Source organism: Sinohyriopsis cumingii, unplaced genomic scaffold (genome assembly GCF_028554795.1).
Source record: "Sinohyriopsis cumingii isolate HCF-2022 unplaced genomic scaffold, ASM2855479v2 utg001182l, whole genome shotgun sequence".
In the NCBI taxonomy this organism is placed as follows: domain Eukaryota; kingdom Metazoa; phylum Mollusca; class Bivalvia; order Unionida; family Unionidae; genus Sinohyriopsis; species Sinohyriopsis cumingii.
In genome coordinates, this window is record NW_028315970.1 from 71,434 (window position 1) to 87,339 (window position 15,906).

At 35.3% G+C, this 15,906-nt stretch overlaps 1 protein-coding gene across 2 annotated transcripts in view; it reads left to right on the forward strand.

Annotated features, from left to right (window-relative positions):
• The window catches only part of LOC149772733 (uncharacterized), a 76,134-nt gene that overhangs the window by 46,633 nt on the left and 13,595 nt on the right, over nucleotides 1-15,906 (forward strand). For both annotated transcript variants that reach the window (XM_089947404.1, XM_089947403.1), the window contains exons 10-13: nucleotides 4,858-4,902; nucleotides 7,721-7,804; nucleotides 9,026-9,154; nucleotides 9,400-9,601. In XM_089947404.1, the coding sequence (XP_089803530.1) occupies nucleotides 4,858-4,902; nucleotides 7,721-7,804; nucleotides 9,026-9,154; nucleotides 9,400-9,601 (460 nt within the window). The remainder of the gene's footprint in view (nucleotides 1-4,857; nucleotides 4,903-7,720; nucleotides 7,805-9,025; nucleotides 9,155-9,399; nucleotides 9,602-15,906) is intronic.

The following is a 15,906-nucleotide window of genomic DNA, read 5'->3' on the forward strand; positions in this document are numbered from 1 at the left end:
GGATTATCGTATTTTCATATTACTTGCTAAATATAGATGTTCAGTGCATACGCTGAAAATAGAGACAGGTAGGGATAGCAGGATAAAATATTGTGAATCATACGGGAAAAAATAATGTGTATTTGGTAGAAGATGAATTCCAGTTTGCTTGTGTCTGTCATGCTTATGATCATTTAAGAACGAAATAATTTAATTAAGTTTATAATCTATATCGGACTGTAGCATAAATGATATTCATAATGAGTTATAGTAGTATATTAATTATTATAAATATGATTTACTATCTCAATTCGGCGTTTCTTCTGGTGATTAATATACTTAGAGGTAGTAACATCATTATAATTATATGCACTGATTGTAGACGATTATATATCCATACACATGATGAACACCATATTTAACTTCTTTACACCGTGGCGCACATTATATATACTTGTTTCGAATTTTGTAACATGGGTCAGTGGCCTGAATTACTGTTGTTGTTGATGTTGTTGCAGGGTTTAAGGCCATTTTTCAGCACATGATCGGCTATAAATGGCAGCCAGTATTAATGTTAGAGGAAGAACCCGGGAAAAACCCCGAAAGAACCACCGACCCACGAGCAGCTACTGGCAAGCTTTCTCACATCGGCTGAATCGGAGACCTCGAAGCCACGCAGACAGAGGTGAGATGGCAGTGATCCGTAACGGAGAGCGCCTCAGACCACTAAATTACTGAACTATATATATATATATATATATATATATATATATATATATACTCTACATTTGCAATGTCATACAAAAATCTAGCTAAACTATAAAACTTTGTTCTTATACACAATTCACATTTAGGAAATAATGTCTGCAAACAGTATACATAAGTACTAAATTCTGCATGAGATTTGCCGGAAAGGGGGGGGGGGCAGACAGATGACACCCCCACCTAGCCAAAGAGTGGAAAGTGATTATGTGTTCGTGTTGCCCCCAAAGGTGTGTTGTGTGTATTTGTTATAAATATAATTTTAATTAAGATCATTTTAATTTAGAAATTTTGATTTGGGTATTTCACAAAGGTCCCTAGTGTATCTATAGGGTTGTTCATCCGAGAATGATTTATATCACTTTCTCGGAATTCATTCCCTAGTTCTTTATAGTTGACTTTGCTAAGGGTCACCTATGTCCCGTGTATTCTATATGTATGTGCTATATATTGTGATTGCTATATTTTGTTTCCATGTTGGGACAGCATATTATAATCAAATGCAAACCCAGATGTCATATCTTCTCCCATATGTTTCCACTGGGAGACCTTTGTAATTTGGAATTTGGCGAGTTAGCGTTGTACTATTATATGAGATTAAAACCTTGGTGGTTTATGCGTGTGCTCTTCAGTGTCGCTCTCGTATTATCTCATAAGATGAGCTGTGCCCGAGGTGGGGTCCATACTTTATTTAATTTCTCGAGCAGGTTATCTTTTATTTATTATTTTCTAAAGTTTCCAAAATATTATTTTAAATTTAAAGAAAAATTATAACAGGGTATAATAGAATATGTGTATGTTCAGATGTTTGTGTATGTGTGTGTTTGTGTATGTGTCCGTGTGAGTTGGTGTCTTGGAGAGAACACTATAATTCCCTAAATGGAGTGTTTTTCCCATCTCTTCCACAGGCCTGCTCACTTCGCGTAGCGCCTTGTGATATAGCCCCATGGCGTCATTGATAGTACTTTCTCCATATAAGGCCCTGTCGTCCCTTTCTAATGCCCATGTTATTTCATCTGCTTTTAAAAGGGAAGTGCTTCGCAGAAAGTCTATCGATTCAGTCTCATCCAATTTTGATCACCTGTCCACATGCTGTCATTGTGTCTACCATGTAATTTGTAATTAAGCACAGAGTTTTTTGTCAAAGTTCCCGTCTAGGTAAAGAATATTTTGTGTCTTTTATGTTTCTTTACGTTTGATTTCCTCAAGTACGTTTTGTCGTTTGGTTTTTATATTTTCACAATACAGCATAGTAAGTGTTTTAATAAAACTATATTTCTTACACAATGGTCATTTTGGCGGTACTCTGACCATAAGCGGCCTCAGTGCGACCTCTCCTGTCAAACATGCATTATGCATGTATTTGAAGCGTAAACTTTGTATCTTTAGTGATCCTTATTGGACCCAGTTTCCCCATGCTTTCTTCCAGTTCACCTGTACATTCTCTATTTCTACATGACTGTTTTGTTTGCTGATTCTTCCCTTATCCATGGATACGTTTTTTCCTCTCTATATCCCATAATTCTTTTTTGTCCATGTATTTTATTAAAAGTTCCTTAATTTCTTTAAGTTGCCTCGGTGTTTCCGGTAATCTGCTTATTTTTTTATTTCGATAAATGTCTTTCCTATGCCTCATAGATAGGCCGAACCAATATATATATATATATATATATATATATATATATATATATATATATATATATATATATATATATATAAAGCCCTTCCAACTGAATATTCGGGTTTGTTTTTAAGACTTTGAACCTATTGATAATGTTTGTGAGTTTAAGTAGTATCGGGTTAGTAATTGCTAAGGCTCCCCTTTCCTTTGCTTTATAAATTGTTTCCTTATTTATATAGTGCGTTTTGAAATCCCATATAAAGTTAATGATTTAGTTGTCAAGAGTCTTTAGAATATTCTTTAGATCTATATATTTTGTGGTATAGTTTATATTTGCGTACATGTACGTCCTTGCCACTTGTGCCCGTTCCATAAGACATAATGGTTTTAGCGCCCAGATGTTCACATTTTTTTCTATTTTGCTTTTTAATTGATTATGGTTTTATTTTCTTCATTTTGGCTAAAGTATATCCCCAATGCTTTGACTTTTTCCTTGATTTGTTGTGGAGGTAATCCAGAGTCGTTTCCCCTCCAGTTCCCTATTTTTAGAATCTCTGTTTTGTCATGGTTAATCCGGAATCCTTACCAAAATTATCAAATTCATTCAATAGGTGTTTGAATGAATAAGAATCCCTATTAAAATTGGTGCAATCATCGGCGTGTTGAAGCATTTTAACTTCTTCTGTTATATTCGGGGTTTTGATTCCTTCAATTTGTTTTTTTTTTGTCGTATTTGTATACTTAGAATTTCTATTGCTATTACGTATAATAGCATTGATAGGGGGCAATCTTGCCTCACCGATCTTTGGATTTCAAATTTTCCTGTGCAGGCGCCAGTTACCTGTATACTTGACGTCATTCTGTTATAAAGGATTTTGGTCCATTTTTGGAACTTATATCCAAAGCCAAAATTTTTAAAAACTTTTTGTATATAGCCTTCCTCCAATCTGTCGAAGGCATTTTTGTCTTTACTGATGTAATTTTAGCTCAGTCTTATTAGTGTCGAAATAAATTATTACACTTTGGAGTAGCAGTCTTCGTTGACGTCAGGTACAGTACGGAATTTCATCGAACTCATATTTCTTGTCCTTTAATGTCTAAGGTACAAACGTACATGGACATTTGTGGACTGAAGGATAAAACAATTGAGTTGGGTGAACACTTGATCTGCAACCTACATTTAGTAGCCTACAAGACACTGAGTCGCCGTAATGGTATGCTTACACCTTTCAAGAGCACTATCTACAGTGTTTGCAATACCAATGATTAAGTGTTGAAGAGACTGTAAGGTAAATATACATAATGAAGTAAGATCCAAGAGAAAAACTTATGGTCGGTAGCAATATCGATTAAATCATAATAATTACATAAATTGTACGGAAATTTAAATGATATAGGTTACGTCTTTCTATCCTATATGACTTCTCTTCATTTTAGCATAGATCCACATACTATTTGCAATTCACGAACGTTATTAGAAAGCATTCATTTGAGGAATTTACTCTAATATGTGGCTCCCTGACTTTCTTGCACCTAATATAGTATATTTAGACAAATGAGTATTTGTGCGCGTTTTGCAAATCATAACTTTAATCACTACCACAAATAACTATTGGATGCTGGAACACCAATATATTTTATATTCCGGCATGGAAAACTAAATCAAAAAACAAACACCGAAACAAAAAGTCAAAAGCCAGAAACCTAGGTCAAACCCAAATACACAGGTATCGAAGTATGCAACAACAATATAAAAACCTGAATCGGAAATCAACTTTGATGGTAGCAAACCTGGGATTCCAAAATTTATAGCAAAAGTAGATGTGTCTGAATTTGTTCATACTTTAGCTGCAAATACATTTTGGTACATTTCGAAAGAAGTCTACACACCCATGGATGTGGATCCTTCTCCATCGACTAGACACGCGATGTCTCGACCACAATAGTAATACATCTATTCGTTTCTCCGAGTTCTAAAAGTGTTCATGTCTTCATTTGAACAAACTTTACAGTTTAAATCATATAGTATGTATTTAATAAATATGAATGAAAACTAAACCTCACAATAACGAAAATACGTGTCAATTTCCAAAAGGGATTGTGCATTATTGCAATAGGCACATAAATGTTGTAGCGGACATAGTGGGCAGGGATGTGGAGTTCACAATTGTAAGGGTTTAAATATGGTAAACATTTGTTTATGCCCAAAATAAGTGTTCTCAGATGTAATGATAGTTAAACAAAATTTTTTAACGATAGGCACTGATACAATAGATGTTAATGCCAGAGGTACAATTTATACGATAATCTGATAAGAAACTCTCTGACTGTTGTCCAAAGACTAATTGAGCCATTAAATATCGAGACTGTAAACATATTTAGATGTTGTTTCTATGTATACGCTTATAATCCTAAGTAGATATTGATTTTCAAAATAATTGTAATCTAAAAATTTAAACAGACATGTATTAGCATCTTGTAATTATTCATTGCAGAGAATGTGAGATATCGCATCAAAGACTGCATGAGGCAAATGAAAGGTATGTATTTTGTCTTCTCAGTGGATCTTCAAATTTAGTCGGTACATTGACTGCTGCTGTATTTTATAAAATAATATATTCGTATGCTTAATTTACATGAAGGATAACATATTATGAGTCCATACACTTGTTTTAAACAAAGAACAACAAACCAATATACCGAAGGAAACTTAATAAACTATAGACATATACCTGAAACAGAGCTTGACGCCCAGGTGGCCTAGTGATTAGAGCATCCGCTTTGGAAGCGGGTTCGAACCCATGCCGAGTCGTACCAAATTCTTATAAAAATCGTACTAGCAGCCGCCTCGCGTGGCTCTTAGCATTAAGATGTTAGTATTAGGACTGGTCGGCATGGTGTCAGGGTAATGCCACTGGATGGGACATGATACTACATGTCTGCGGCATGATGACCTTGGGACAGACATTATAAATTGTCGCAATGCAGACATCGCACAGATATGACTGAACAATGAATAATGCTACGGTAAAAAGTATAAAAGAACATACACACAAACATATCTTATTACTACGAACTTGTTGACGCAATAATTAGAGTAAACCACGTACCCTTCATGTAAATGAAATGGACTGAGCGTATTGTATCTATACATTAGTGGTATGCTCACATATCAGCGACTTATCTTGAATCTAAAAATATTTAAAGTTATGTGCGACATTAAAACAATGTTTTGGCCTTGCAATGTGTCATTCAGACTCAAAGAACATCGTGTATGAAATTGAACCTCAAATTGAACACAAACATGAAAGTCAGGTCTTGTATCGCATGCCAATTAAAATTGTTCTTCACACTGATAAAGGGTGTAAAGAGTTTTAAAAACACATGAACTCGAATGCTTCACCAGTTCGTAAAAACAATGACAATACAATTGAACTTTACTAGTGACTGCTGGCCAAGTATGAGTTCTAAAATATTCAGAGAAGCAGAAACTCAAAACTACAATAGTTTCACAATTATGTTACACACACACACACACACACACACACACAGATATATATATATATATATATATATATATATATATATATATATATATATATATATATATATATATATATTTATATTTATATATATATATATATATATATATATATATATATATATACCGCATAAAATGTATGCTTGCCCTACTGATAAATGTACGTTCTACAGTGGTTTTAAAGAAATAATAGCGCATTTGTTTTGAGAATGTAATATGATTAAGTAATTATCGAGTAATCCCACTGGATTGAAAACAGTGAAAATAGCACCATAAACTCAAATGGTGTTGTCCGAGTCAAAGATGCAGAGCTTCTGTATGAAAAGCCTTTATATTTTAGTTTTTCATGTGACGCGTACAACATATGCATATACGAAATGACAAATATATATATATATATATATATATATATATATATATATATATATATATATATATATATATATATATATATATATATATATATATATATATATATATATATATTTCTACATTAAATGACCCTTATACCGCATTTAATTAGTGGTATATATGTATATTGAAAGTATTCATTGCATTTGGGAAGTACATGAATATTTATTTCTTTCTAACAATAGTTTAATTTTGTATTACAGTCTCTTTACGCAAACTTACCGCGATTGTAACATAACCATTGCGATACATGACACGCTCTCTCTCTCTCTCTCTCTCTCTCTCTCTCTCTCTCTCTCTCTCTATATATATATATATATATATATATATATATATATATATATATATATATATATATATATTCCTGGTCTTTATGTCATATCTGTGCTAATGATTTATATGTGCAATAATTGTCAAGAAGATGAATTAAACGTTATGATGATATTTGGTCCGGTTCAATTGTAAATTAGTAGATGAAGCAATACAAAGTAACTGAAAACAGAATAAGAACACAAATGATGTTACTAATTATGTTTGGTATAGAACACTATAACCTTATAAATCTTCATATCTCTGAATTATTCAGAGTTCGAATACATGATGTTTAAGAAATTATTATGTGTTATTTGTCCGTATGTGTAAATGTCGATTGCATTCGCATGCCAACTTCTTCTCCTGATAAAAGAGGTAAACAAACAATACCCTATGTGTTGTTTTAAATTAATTATGCTGTTGTCATACTGCATGCATACAAATGTAGAGAAAATTTAATACAAATTAAATCTTTCAAAGAGGATACCGGGTGATTAAATGACTTATTTGAAATTGTACAGATATGTCTAGTAATAAGACCTAGTGTTGTGTCTTTGTTCCTCATACATAATATCTGATATGTTGCACCACATATATGTCACGTGCCGTTCATTATTTAGCGGGTCCAATAAAATTAAAACCAACCTTCATAACAAATGTTATTGTTATGATTGTGAAGTTGTTTTCGTAGCATCTGAACTACAGTTACATAAGGAATATCAATTACAATACGAATATCATATCACACGAACTCATCATGGAAGAAAAATACTAAATGTCTTCATTATTTGGTCATCACTAATGATGGCGCAGTAATACGTGCATCCATCCATCCATCCATACATACATACATACATACAATACATACATACATACATACATACATACATACATACATACATCCACACACACACACATACACACACACACATCCATCCATCCATCCATTAATCCATCCATCCATCCATCCATCCATACATACATACATACATACATATGTGGGGGTGACGATTATTACTACCGTTATTTATCAGCTTAGAAACACATTATGGTCATAAGCAATATTAGGTACACATATAGAATTTTCCTTACAGTGTGCCGACAACGGATAATGACATGCATCGTCTCAACAAGGCATGGCAGCACATTTATGCAACGCTAGAGCAGGAAAAGAACAGGTATGCAAAGGATGAAGTATGTATACGTTCATCCATAGGTAGGTAGCATGATAGCAGACAAAGGTAGTCTGCACGTGAAATTTTTTACACCGTGTAGCAATTATTTTCAGCTTCAGGCTGACAAACTTCGCAGAATCATGCTTTAAAGTCAAGATTAAAGTAGAAAGTCTCATTTTGTCAAAGACATAAAGTTTATTTCAATACCGTATACAAATTATGTTTTTATCATTCATAAACGTTATTGTTTCGCATATTCAAGCAGGCTTCATGAAAACATTCTAACCCATACTAATATTTTAACAACGCACCACACGCGCACACATAAATATTCATTTTTGTCGAGTCATGTCTTTGGTATTCATACAGACGTTTACATGTAAAGATAACATTTTATTTATGTCTGGGTTGTTTTCGTTGTAGAAATTTACGTGACATCATTGAAAATCCTTCTGCCTATGCATAAATATGTATATATAACAATTCAAGAATAACAAGAACCGTCACGACTCATACAGCATTATAGCCGGGTGCGTTGGCCTTTAGAACTAGAATCGATTAGATGTGTTAGGAGTTTGATCCATGTTTGGTGTTACAGGCAGAAAGGTAGCTATGCTTGGTTTGTATTATTATTATTATTAGTAGTAGTAGTAGTAGTAGTAGTAGTAGTGTGTGTGTGTGTGTGTTTGTGATTTGGATTTTTAACGTAGCGTTAACAGTTTTTTAGTCATATCGCTACGATGTCTGCAGTGCTACAGTTTATAGCGAGGTTTAGCACTGGGGCATAATGCTGCAGACATGTAGCATGATGGCCACTCAGTCACATTATCTTGACACCAGACCAACCAGTCCTAACACTAACCTCTTAATGCTGAGCGCCAACCAAAACAGCTGTTCGTGCCATTCTTGCAAGTCTTTGGTATGACTCGGCTGGGGATTGCGCCCACGACCTCCCGCATCCGAGTCGGATGCTCTACCCACTAGGACACCTGAGCGATGTGATATTAGTAGTATAAGTAGCAGCAGTAGTTCTAGTTTCATCTGCTTTGGATGACATGTTTATATACAGGTAACGGCTCATGCAAACAAAGTCAACTCATTATACAATATATTTTTAATTTTAATACTATACTTTAAGCCTAAAGAAAGAAGACGTGTAGAAAAAGACATAAATTTATTGACCTACTTTACAAAGCTTTTTATTATGATGGATATTTGTTTCAGAGAACTTGAGATTACAACCCAGTGGGTCAATCACTATAAGGAACTGAACCAACAACATGCGAATGAAAAGGAGCATCTGCTTAATTCCGTCAAAATTCTGAAGTCGGAAAAAGATACTTTATTAACAAGGTGATATGATGTTGTGTGTATATATATATATATATATATATATATATATATATATATATATATATATATATATATATATATAGTACTATTCCATTTGAGGTATATTACAACATTCAAATCATAATACGTATCCTCTTTATTTTATTTTATATAGATGTAAACACTCCAATCTCTAAATTGTGATTTCGTATTACATATATAATATTTTTTAAAAATCCGTAGTAACTGCATTATCTTACATTTAGGTTGAGTAAAATAGCAGCAGATAAGCTGACTCATGGAAACGTCAATATTGCAGACCTGAGCGATCCCGGTCGACCGACTAAGCTTCAAGAGGTGTATTCAGAACTTTATGACAACGAGTGGACAGACGCTTTTGAAGAATTACTAAAGCAGCCAAACGTGTTAGAAAAAGATGCAATCAGGATGCTTCTAAATATTCTCATGGTTGTATCTTTACCTTAGTATTGATTATAAGTATTTTTTATGAAGTTTAAGCTTAGATCTGCAGTCGGAAGGTCGACTATCAAGAGTCTTCAAACGATAAAAAAGCTATTTAATATGCTGGATTTCAGTTACATAATTTATTTCTTCTGTGAATACTTTACCCGGTCACAATACAATACCTTAGGAGAATTTCTGCCTCGCAAATCAAGCCCTCCCAGGTAAAAAAAGAAAACAACCTTTTAACTAAAGAGCTAAAAATGATCTGCCCACATAGGTGGCGGTCGGACAGAGTGATCGCCCCTTGATAGAGGGATTGGTGGCAAAACTCGTCAGTATCGTTACTACTTCCACTCATGCCGAGAAACAAGCTCTCAACAGGAAAGACATCCTCCTCCACCCCCGATACCAGATTCGTCTTTACTAAATGGTGGAGTAGTTCTCCCTTCTAAGGAAAGTACACTCCATCTATATATCCAACTTTTCTTTCTTCCTATGCAGACATCGCTATGCCTTTATAAGTTACCACACTTTGTTATCTTTATACATTTCATTGTACCTAAGTACTTGCACGGTTAGCCGATGCGACTTCAGAATAAGCTCGGACTGAATTGTTTATTTTATGTTCGTGCAAGTTCCCTGGATATATATAAAACTCTTAATACATGTATAATTCTACGACGACTGGGTAGATACAGGTGAGTTTTTCTGCTAATACATTTAGTGTCCGGACGCCACGCTTGATTGTATTTACCTTGCAACAGTTAGTATGGTGAATTATTTTTTGACTAGACATGAACGAATCATAGCTTTATTAAGTTGGTCTTATATCAAAAATGTTTAATTAACACAATTAGTCAAAGCTTTACACCGATTTTGTGTTTATTAATAAAGAGACAGATGCAAAGCTAAAAAATGCATACGTATTGCTCTATTTGACTTACAGATTATACCATGGGCAAAGCGCAAAAATGCGCCGTTAAGGACGACGGCATCTTAAGCCTTTGTACTGACATATCCAAGAGTGGAGAGTTCTGGGCAATGTTTCACACAACAACGTTGGCGCAAAAATTTTCGTAAGGTTTTACTTAAGATATCCGAACGTGAGTACGGGTGTTCAACTAAAGAGAATTACACACGGGGGCCCGGAGTGGCCGAGTGGTCTAAAGCGCTCTCCGTTACGGATCATTGCCATCTCACCTCTGCCTGCGCCGGTTCGAGTCTCGGATTCAGCCAATGTGGGTATGTGAGAAAGCTTGCCAGTAGCTTCTCTTGGGTCGGTGGTTCTTTGCGGGGTTTTCCCAGGTTCTTCCTCCACCATTAATACTGGCCGCCATGTATAGCCTGTCATGTGCTGAAAAATGACGTTAAACCCCACAACAACAACAACAACATTACACACGTTTTTACCTAACTTTCCCTTTAGTATTATGTTTGTTGAGAGCGAGACTCACACCGAGAGGGTTATCTTGTGATACGCCCTGACATTCTAAAATATACGGCATATCGGGTTCTTGTCTATTTTAAATCATATTTAAGGTTATTCTCTGTAAAACAAATCAATATGAAACAAAACTATGTATACGATACATTTTACTTTCTTGATTATTCTGAAAAATATAAACAAGCGAAATATTAAGTCATCAATTTTAATTACATTCCTTCAAAACCTACGGCAGAAAAAAAAATTACATTTTTATATACGGTATGTCAGGGCCAGGAATTGCAGATATACATAGAGGTATTCCATCCAGTGTGATAAAGAATATGTGGATTTTAGGAAAGAGATTAGTATAGATGCTGAAAATCTAAACTAAGTTCTTTTTCAATATAACCAATACGTCAGTGCATTTTTTGCCCGTTTTCACTTCACGCACAGAAGCCATCTGCCTAAAGCGACAAATCAAGATGCCGAAGATCTAAACTAAATTTTTTTCATACCTTCACTTGGGTACCTACTAATTGTTTATGCGAGTTTACATGTGATGTTGTCGACATTTTCATTCTGTATGGTAATATCAGGTGTCTTTTAATGTTATTCTTTTGCCTTATTGTCCTTTTTCTGCGCATTATAGGCAATATATGGCGGTCAGAATAACTGGTGGAATAAGAATTCGTGAAACCCGGTATAAACCACCGACCCACGGGAGGCTGCTGGCAAGCTTTCTCACATATCCACATTGGCCGAGCCCAGGACTCGAACCCACGCAGACAAGGGTGAGATGGCAGTGATTAGACCACTCGGCCATATAGGGCTACACTGTCTTTTAATAAATTAAACGAAAATAGAAATTAAACAGTCCTTACTGTAAACGATGATCATCATCGTCAGCAACATCTTCATTATCACCGAAATCAGAAAGTCGAATTCTCAATAAACTGGAATTAATAAATGTTTCAAAAACGGCTAATATTGGGAATTCTTTCATACAGACTTTGATATAAAAATTCATATTAGCTAAGAACGAAACTAATAGTTTAAAAGGGATATCTGTATTATTAAAGAATGTTTCAAATGGAAAGTAAAAACTAAAGCATTGGTTGGTACTATCCATAGCATTTGTACATACAATATTTAATTCCAACTGGATATTACAAAAATGTTCATGACGACATAACTATTCTTTAGAGAGACTAATATACTATCCCACGTGGTTTATTATGATTCCGTAATGAGCTTGATAAACTATTCTCACTTTTATACTCATATTTCCATTGCATATTTGTAATGATTCTTCAGAGTATAAATCAGTTGCCACACATGCGCACATACATACACACGTTGTGTTTTTTAGCCGAAAAATATCTATATTTATTTCAATATGACCAATATGTCAGTGCATTTTTTGCCCGTTTTCACTTCACAAACACAAAGCAGCTGCCTAAACTACGACAATCTGGATTTGTCAAAATGTATTTATTCTGCATATAAAAACCACTAGTTATAATTTTATATTAAATTTTAATTGAGTAATGGTCTTTAAATGGTCTGGTTGAATGGCTTTATTTTGAACAAATAGTGTGCTTCAAACCTGACAACGCCTCGGGGCTGCATACTTATAAATTCATCACCAAGCACATGCACATACACGTATTCTTTAATCAGAAATAATATCTATATTTCATTCAATTTTACCAGTACGTCAAAGAATTTTTGTCTGATATTTCGTTTTGGTCATTATACTGATATTGTTGTTCTTCTCATCCTCATCACCATTCCTTGTAAGTATCTTCTATGCGCCCTACTATATTTTAAAGATTTATGATCTACCTCCCATACAAAATAGTAGATTTCACAAAAGGTTTTCTTAGACGTACGAAGTGTTCATATGGATATCTCTGTGAAACACTCTTTGGAAATAACATACCCTTTCTTTGGCTGTAAACTTACGTTAATTCTGTGCAAAAACACACATTGCGAGTGAAATGGGGCCTTGGTGGATAGCGAAGATATAGCATCAAAGGAATCTTCAGTTAGAAAACGCCAGAAATCTACCGGAACTCTCTTCGACGCTTCTTTCCGGTTCTATGCCTCTCTGCTACGTCTGGTACCTTCGACTCCGTTCACTTCTTGCACCTCCTGAACTCTCTTCGACACTTACTTCCGGTACTACGCCTTCACTCCACTGCTTACGTCACGATATACCTCACAAGTGGTCTCAATGTATCTTCCTTCATTTCGATTTGTGGGTGTTGCCTCTCGCTACCACTCACAAAGGTTGTTCAGAATCCCTTTGATCCGAAACCAAAACTAGAATTGCACAATAATTCCTTCCCTCCTTTTTACGAGTGCACAACTCTATCTCTTCCTTATGACATTTACATCTGTATTAATTTTCCAAAATGAATGTAACTGGAATAATGTCTTGACTGCGCGGAAAAATCCGCCCTAAATTTAATTTGAACCGGTTTACGTTGGATACGGCACGGCCCCTTTGAAAACTGCCCTGCGATAATGCATCAGTTACTGTCGCACTGAATTCGCTTGACATCACTGAGTGCAAAGCAAACAAAGGCATCCCGACAGAGACATAGAATTCCTTTTTTTTATTTTAGCTGCAAACATGCCATTGCATAATGGTTACACAACCGACAGACATTTTCTTTGTCCAGAATCGGGTCTACAGTCGAAACCTTTTCATAATACGTATTAACATATACAGTTGCTCTCACTACAAAGCAAATACATATAAGAAAATACGTGTGTATACGAACCTGAACATCGGCAAGTTTTCCCCACAACGTGAAACAAAGCCGAGTCATTGACCGGTTACGTGAATCAAACATCCTGTAACACGTCCCAACATTATGACTAGAACGACGTCCTCCCAACAGATGTTGCCTAATTCCATTAAGAGCGGAATAGGCCTAATACAAGGGATCATAATAAGGGACAAAGATGTAAATTCTACATGACAAGTTACCGGAAGTCATTTTGTCTTGCAGCTTGTCGAACTGGGTGTATAATGGTACTTATCTAAACCAGTCTAATCAAACTAATGCCTCAAATTACTCATCAATTATGATGCCTAGCTTAGTGCCTCAACTTCCAACAGGTGTCACTTCACAGTTCTCTCAACCAGTTTTCAGTAGAAATGATTCCTTAATCATTGACCGGTTGGAAACCACAGTTTGTACTTCTGTTTACTCCACAAGTTTTCTCAGCGGCAGACCTTCACACTCTTTGACAACGCATTCCCAGGCAAATACTGAGACTTCAGTGTTATGTCGCTAGAAGAGGCGGCCTTCACATCTTCGATTGAAAAAAAGTTTTCCACTTTTTAACTCCGGTGTTCTACTCTCCTGCACCTACCATATCATCCATTGGTACCAGAGTTCCAGCTTATATTTCTTTCATGACAAAATAAACAACAATCTGGCAGAACTCCAGACATTATGAACTGCTTGCATCATCAATTGCAAGATCTCAGCATCAACCATTCATTGTTCTTAAAAAGGCCCCTTCCGTCAGGTTATCTTTGGTGGTTCTACAATTGCCCTACACCAATATTTCATCTTGACACCTAACTGTGACATCGCAGTCTATGAGATGACAAAACCATACTCTGTTCGTAGGATTCGAACAAATTCAATGACACTCAGCAATTGGTTCACATTGGCTCTACGTTGGACTTGGTATCGATATCTATCTTCCAACATGAGGAACAGGGCCCATTTTATCCTACTCCGCATTACACAGGACATGTATGGGATCCGGTCTCCATAATGGCCCAGGTCTTAAACGGAACTGCTCAACATACTTTAGCCTATTCCGTCAATGCAGCTGAAAATTTACAACTTCTGGAACGTGTTACTCTGCTCTTTACTGTTATGACTCTACGGTCAAAGTAAGCAGCAGAAAGGAGCAAAACCAAGATCTTGTGTAAAACTAAAAAATAATTTAATTATCAAAGTTATTATTGAAAATGTGAGAGGAACGTACATTATAATGATGTGAATCCAGAAAAATCCTGATAGAATTTTATGAAAAGCCTAAATCAATGAAAAGCGCTGTATAAATTCCAAAACTGGAAGTGTACTGGCTGGCCAAGAATCATAAAGTTATCATGTGGCGTTGTCCAGAACTCCTTTGAATAATTCTTAGCAAGACCAGAAATAATATTACAGTAAAAGAAGCACTGTATTTTTCACTGAATAGGCTAAACAATTTGTTTCCTCTCGAATATCGAAGTACAACATAAAACACGTCCACAGACTTGCAACAGGAACAAAATAACATGTAACTGACTCCGAAATTAGAATAAAACTGATTGCTCAATCCTCTCTTTATTACACAATGTATTTTGCTACTATATTTCACAATGGACTTCAAGTGACAGATCACATTACTGATTTTACGTGCCTATTTATATGGCCTAGCCTAACCAATTGGAAATTAATGAACTCTTCTAGAAACGATATCATTGATCTCAACACGGAAATTCTCCGGAAAATAGAGAATTACCCTCATGTACTCTGACATCCAGGACGACCTTTGTTTCATCCTAATCCTGAGGTACTGATGCAGCACATCTGAATTATATTAAACAGACCCACATAGATACACGATTCTCGCGACCATTCGTGGATATAGTTGCTCAGGAATGTGGGCCTCTCTTCTGAAAGCATATGAAAGCAAATGAAAAATATTCAGACGGTGGTATACGCAAGAACGCATTATACACCAACTAGCTTCTATACCTGAAATAGCTAAATTCCTCCTCTGGTTCTTAGACGAAAACAAATTAACATCAAGTACAATCAACGGTTATCATTCAAAGATTGCTGACACCGTACGTCATCATGGA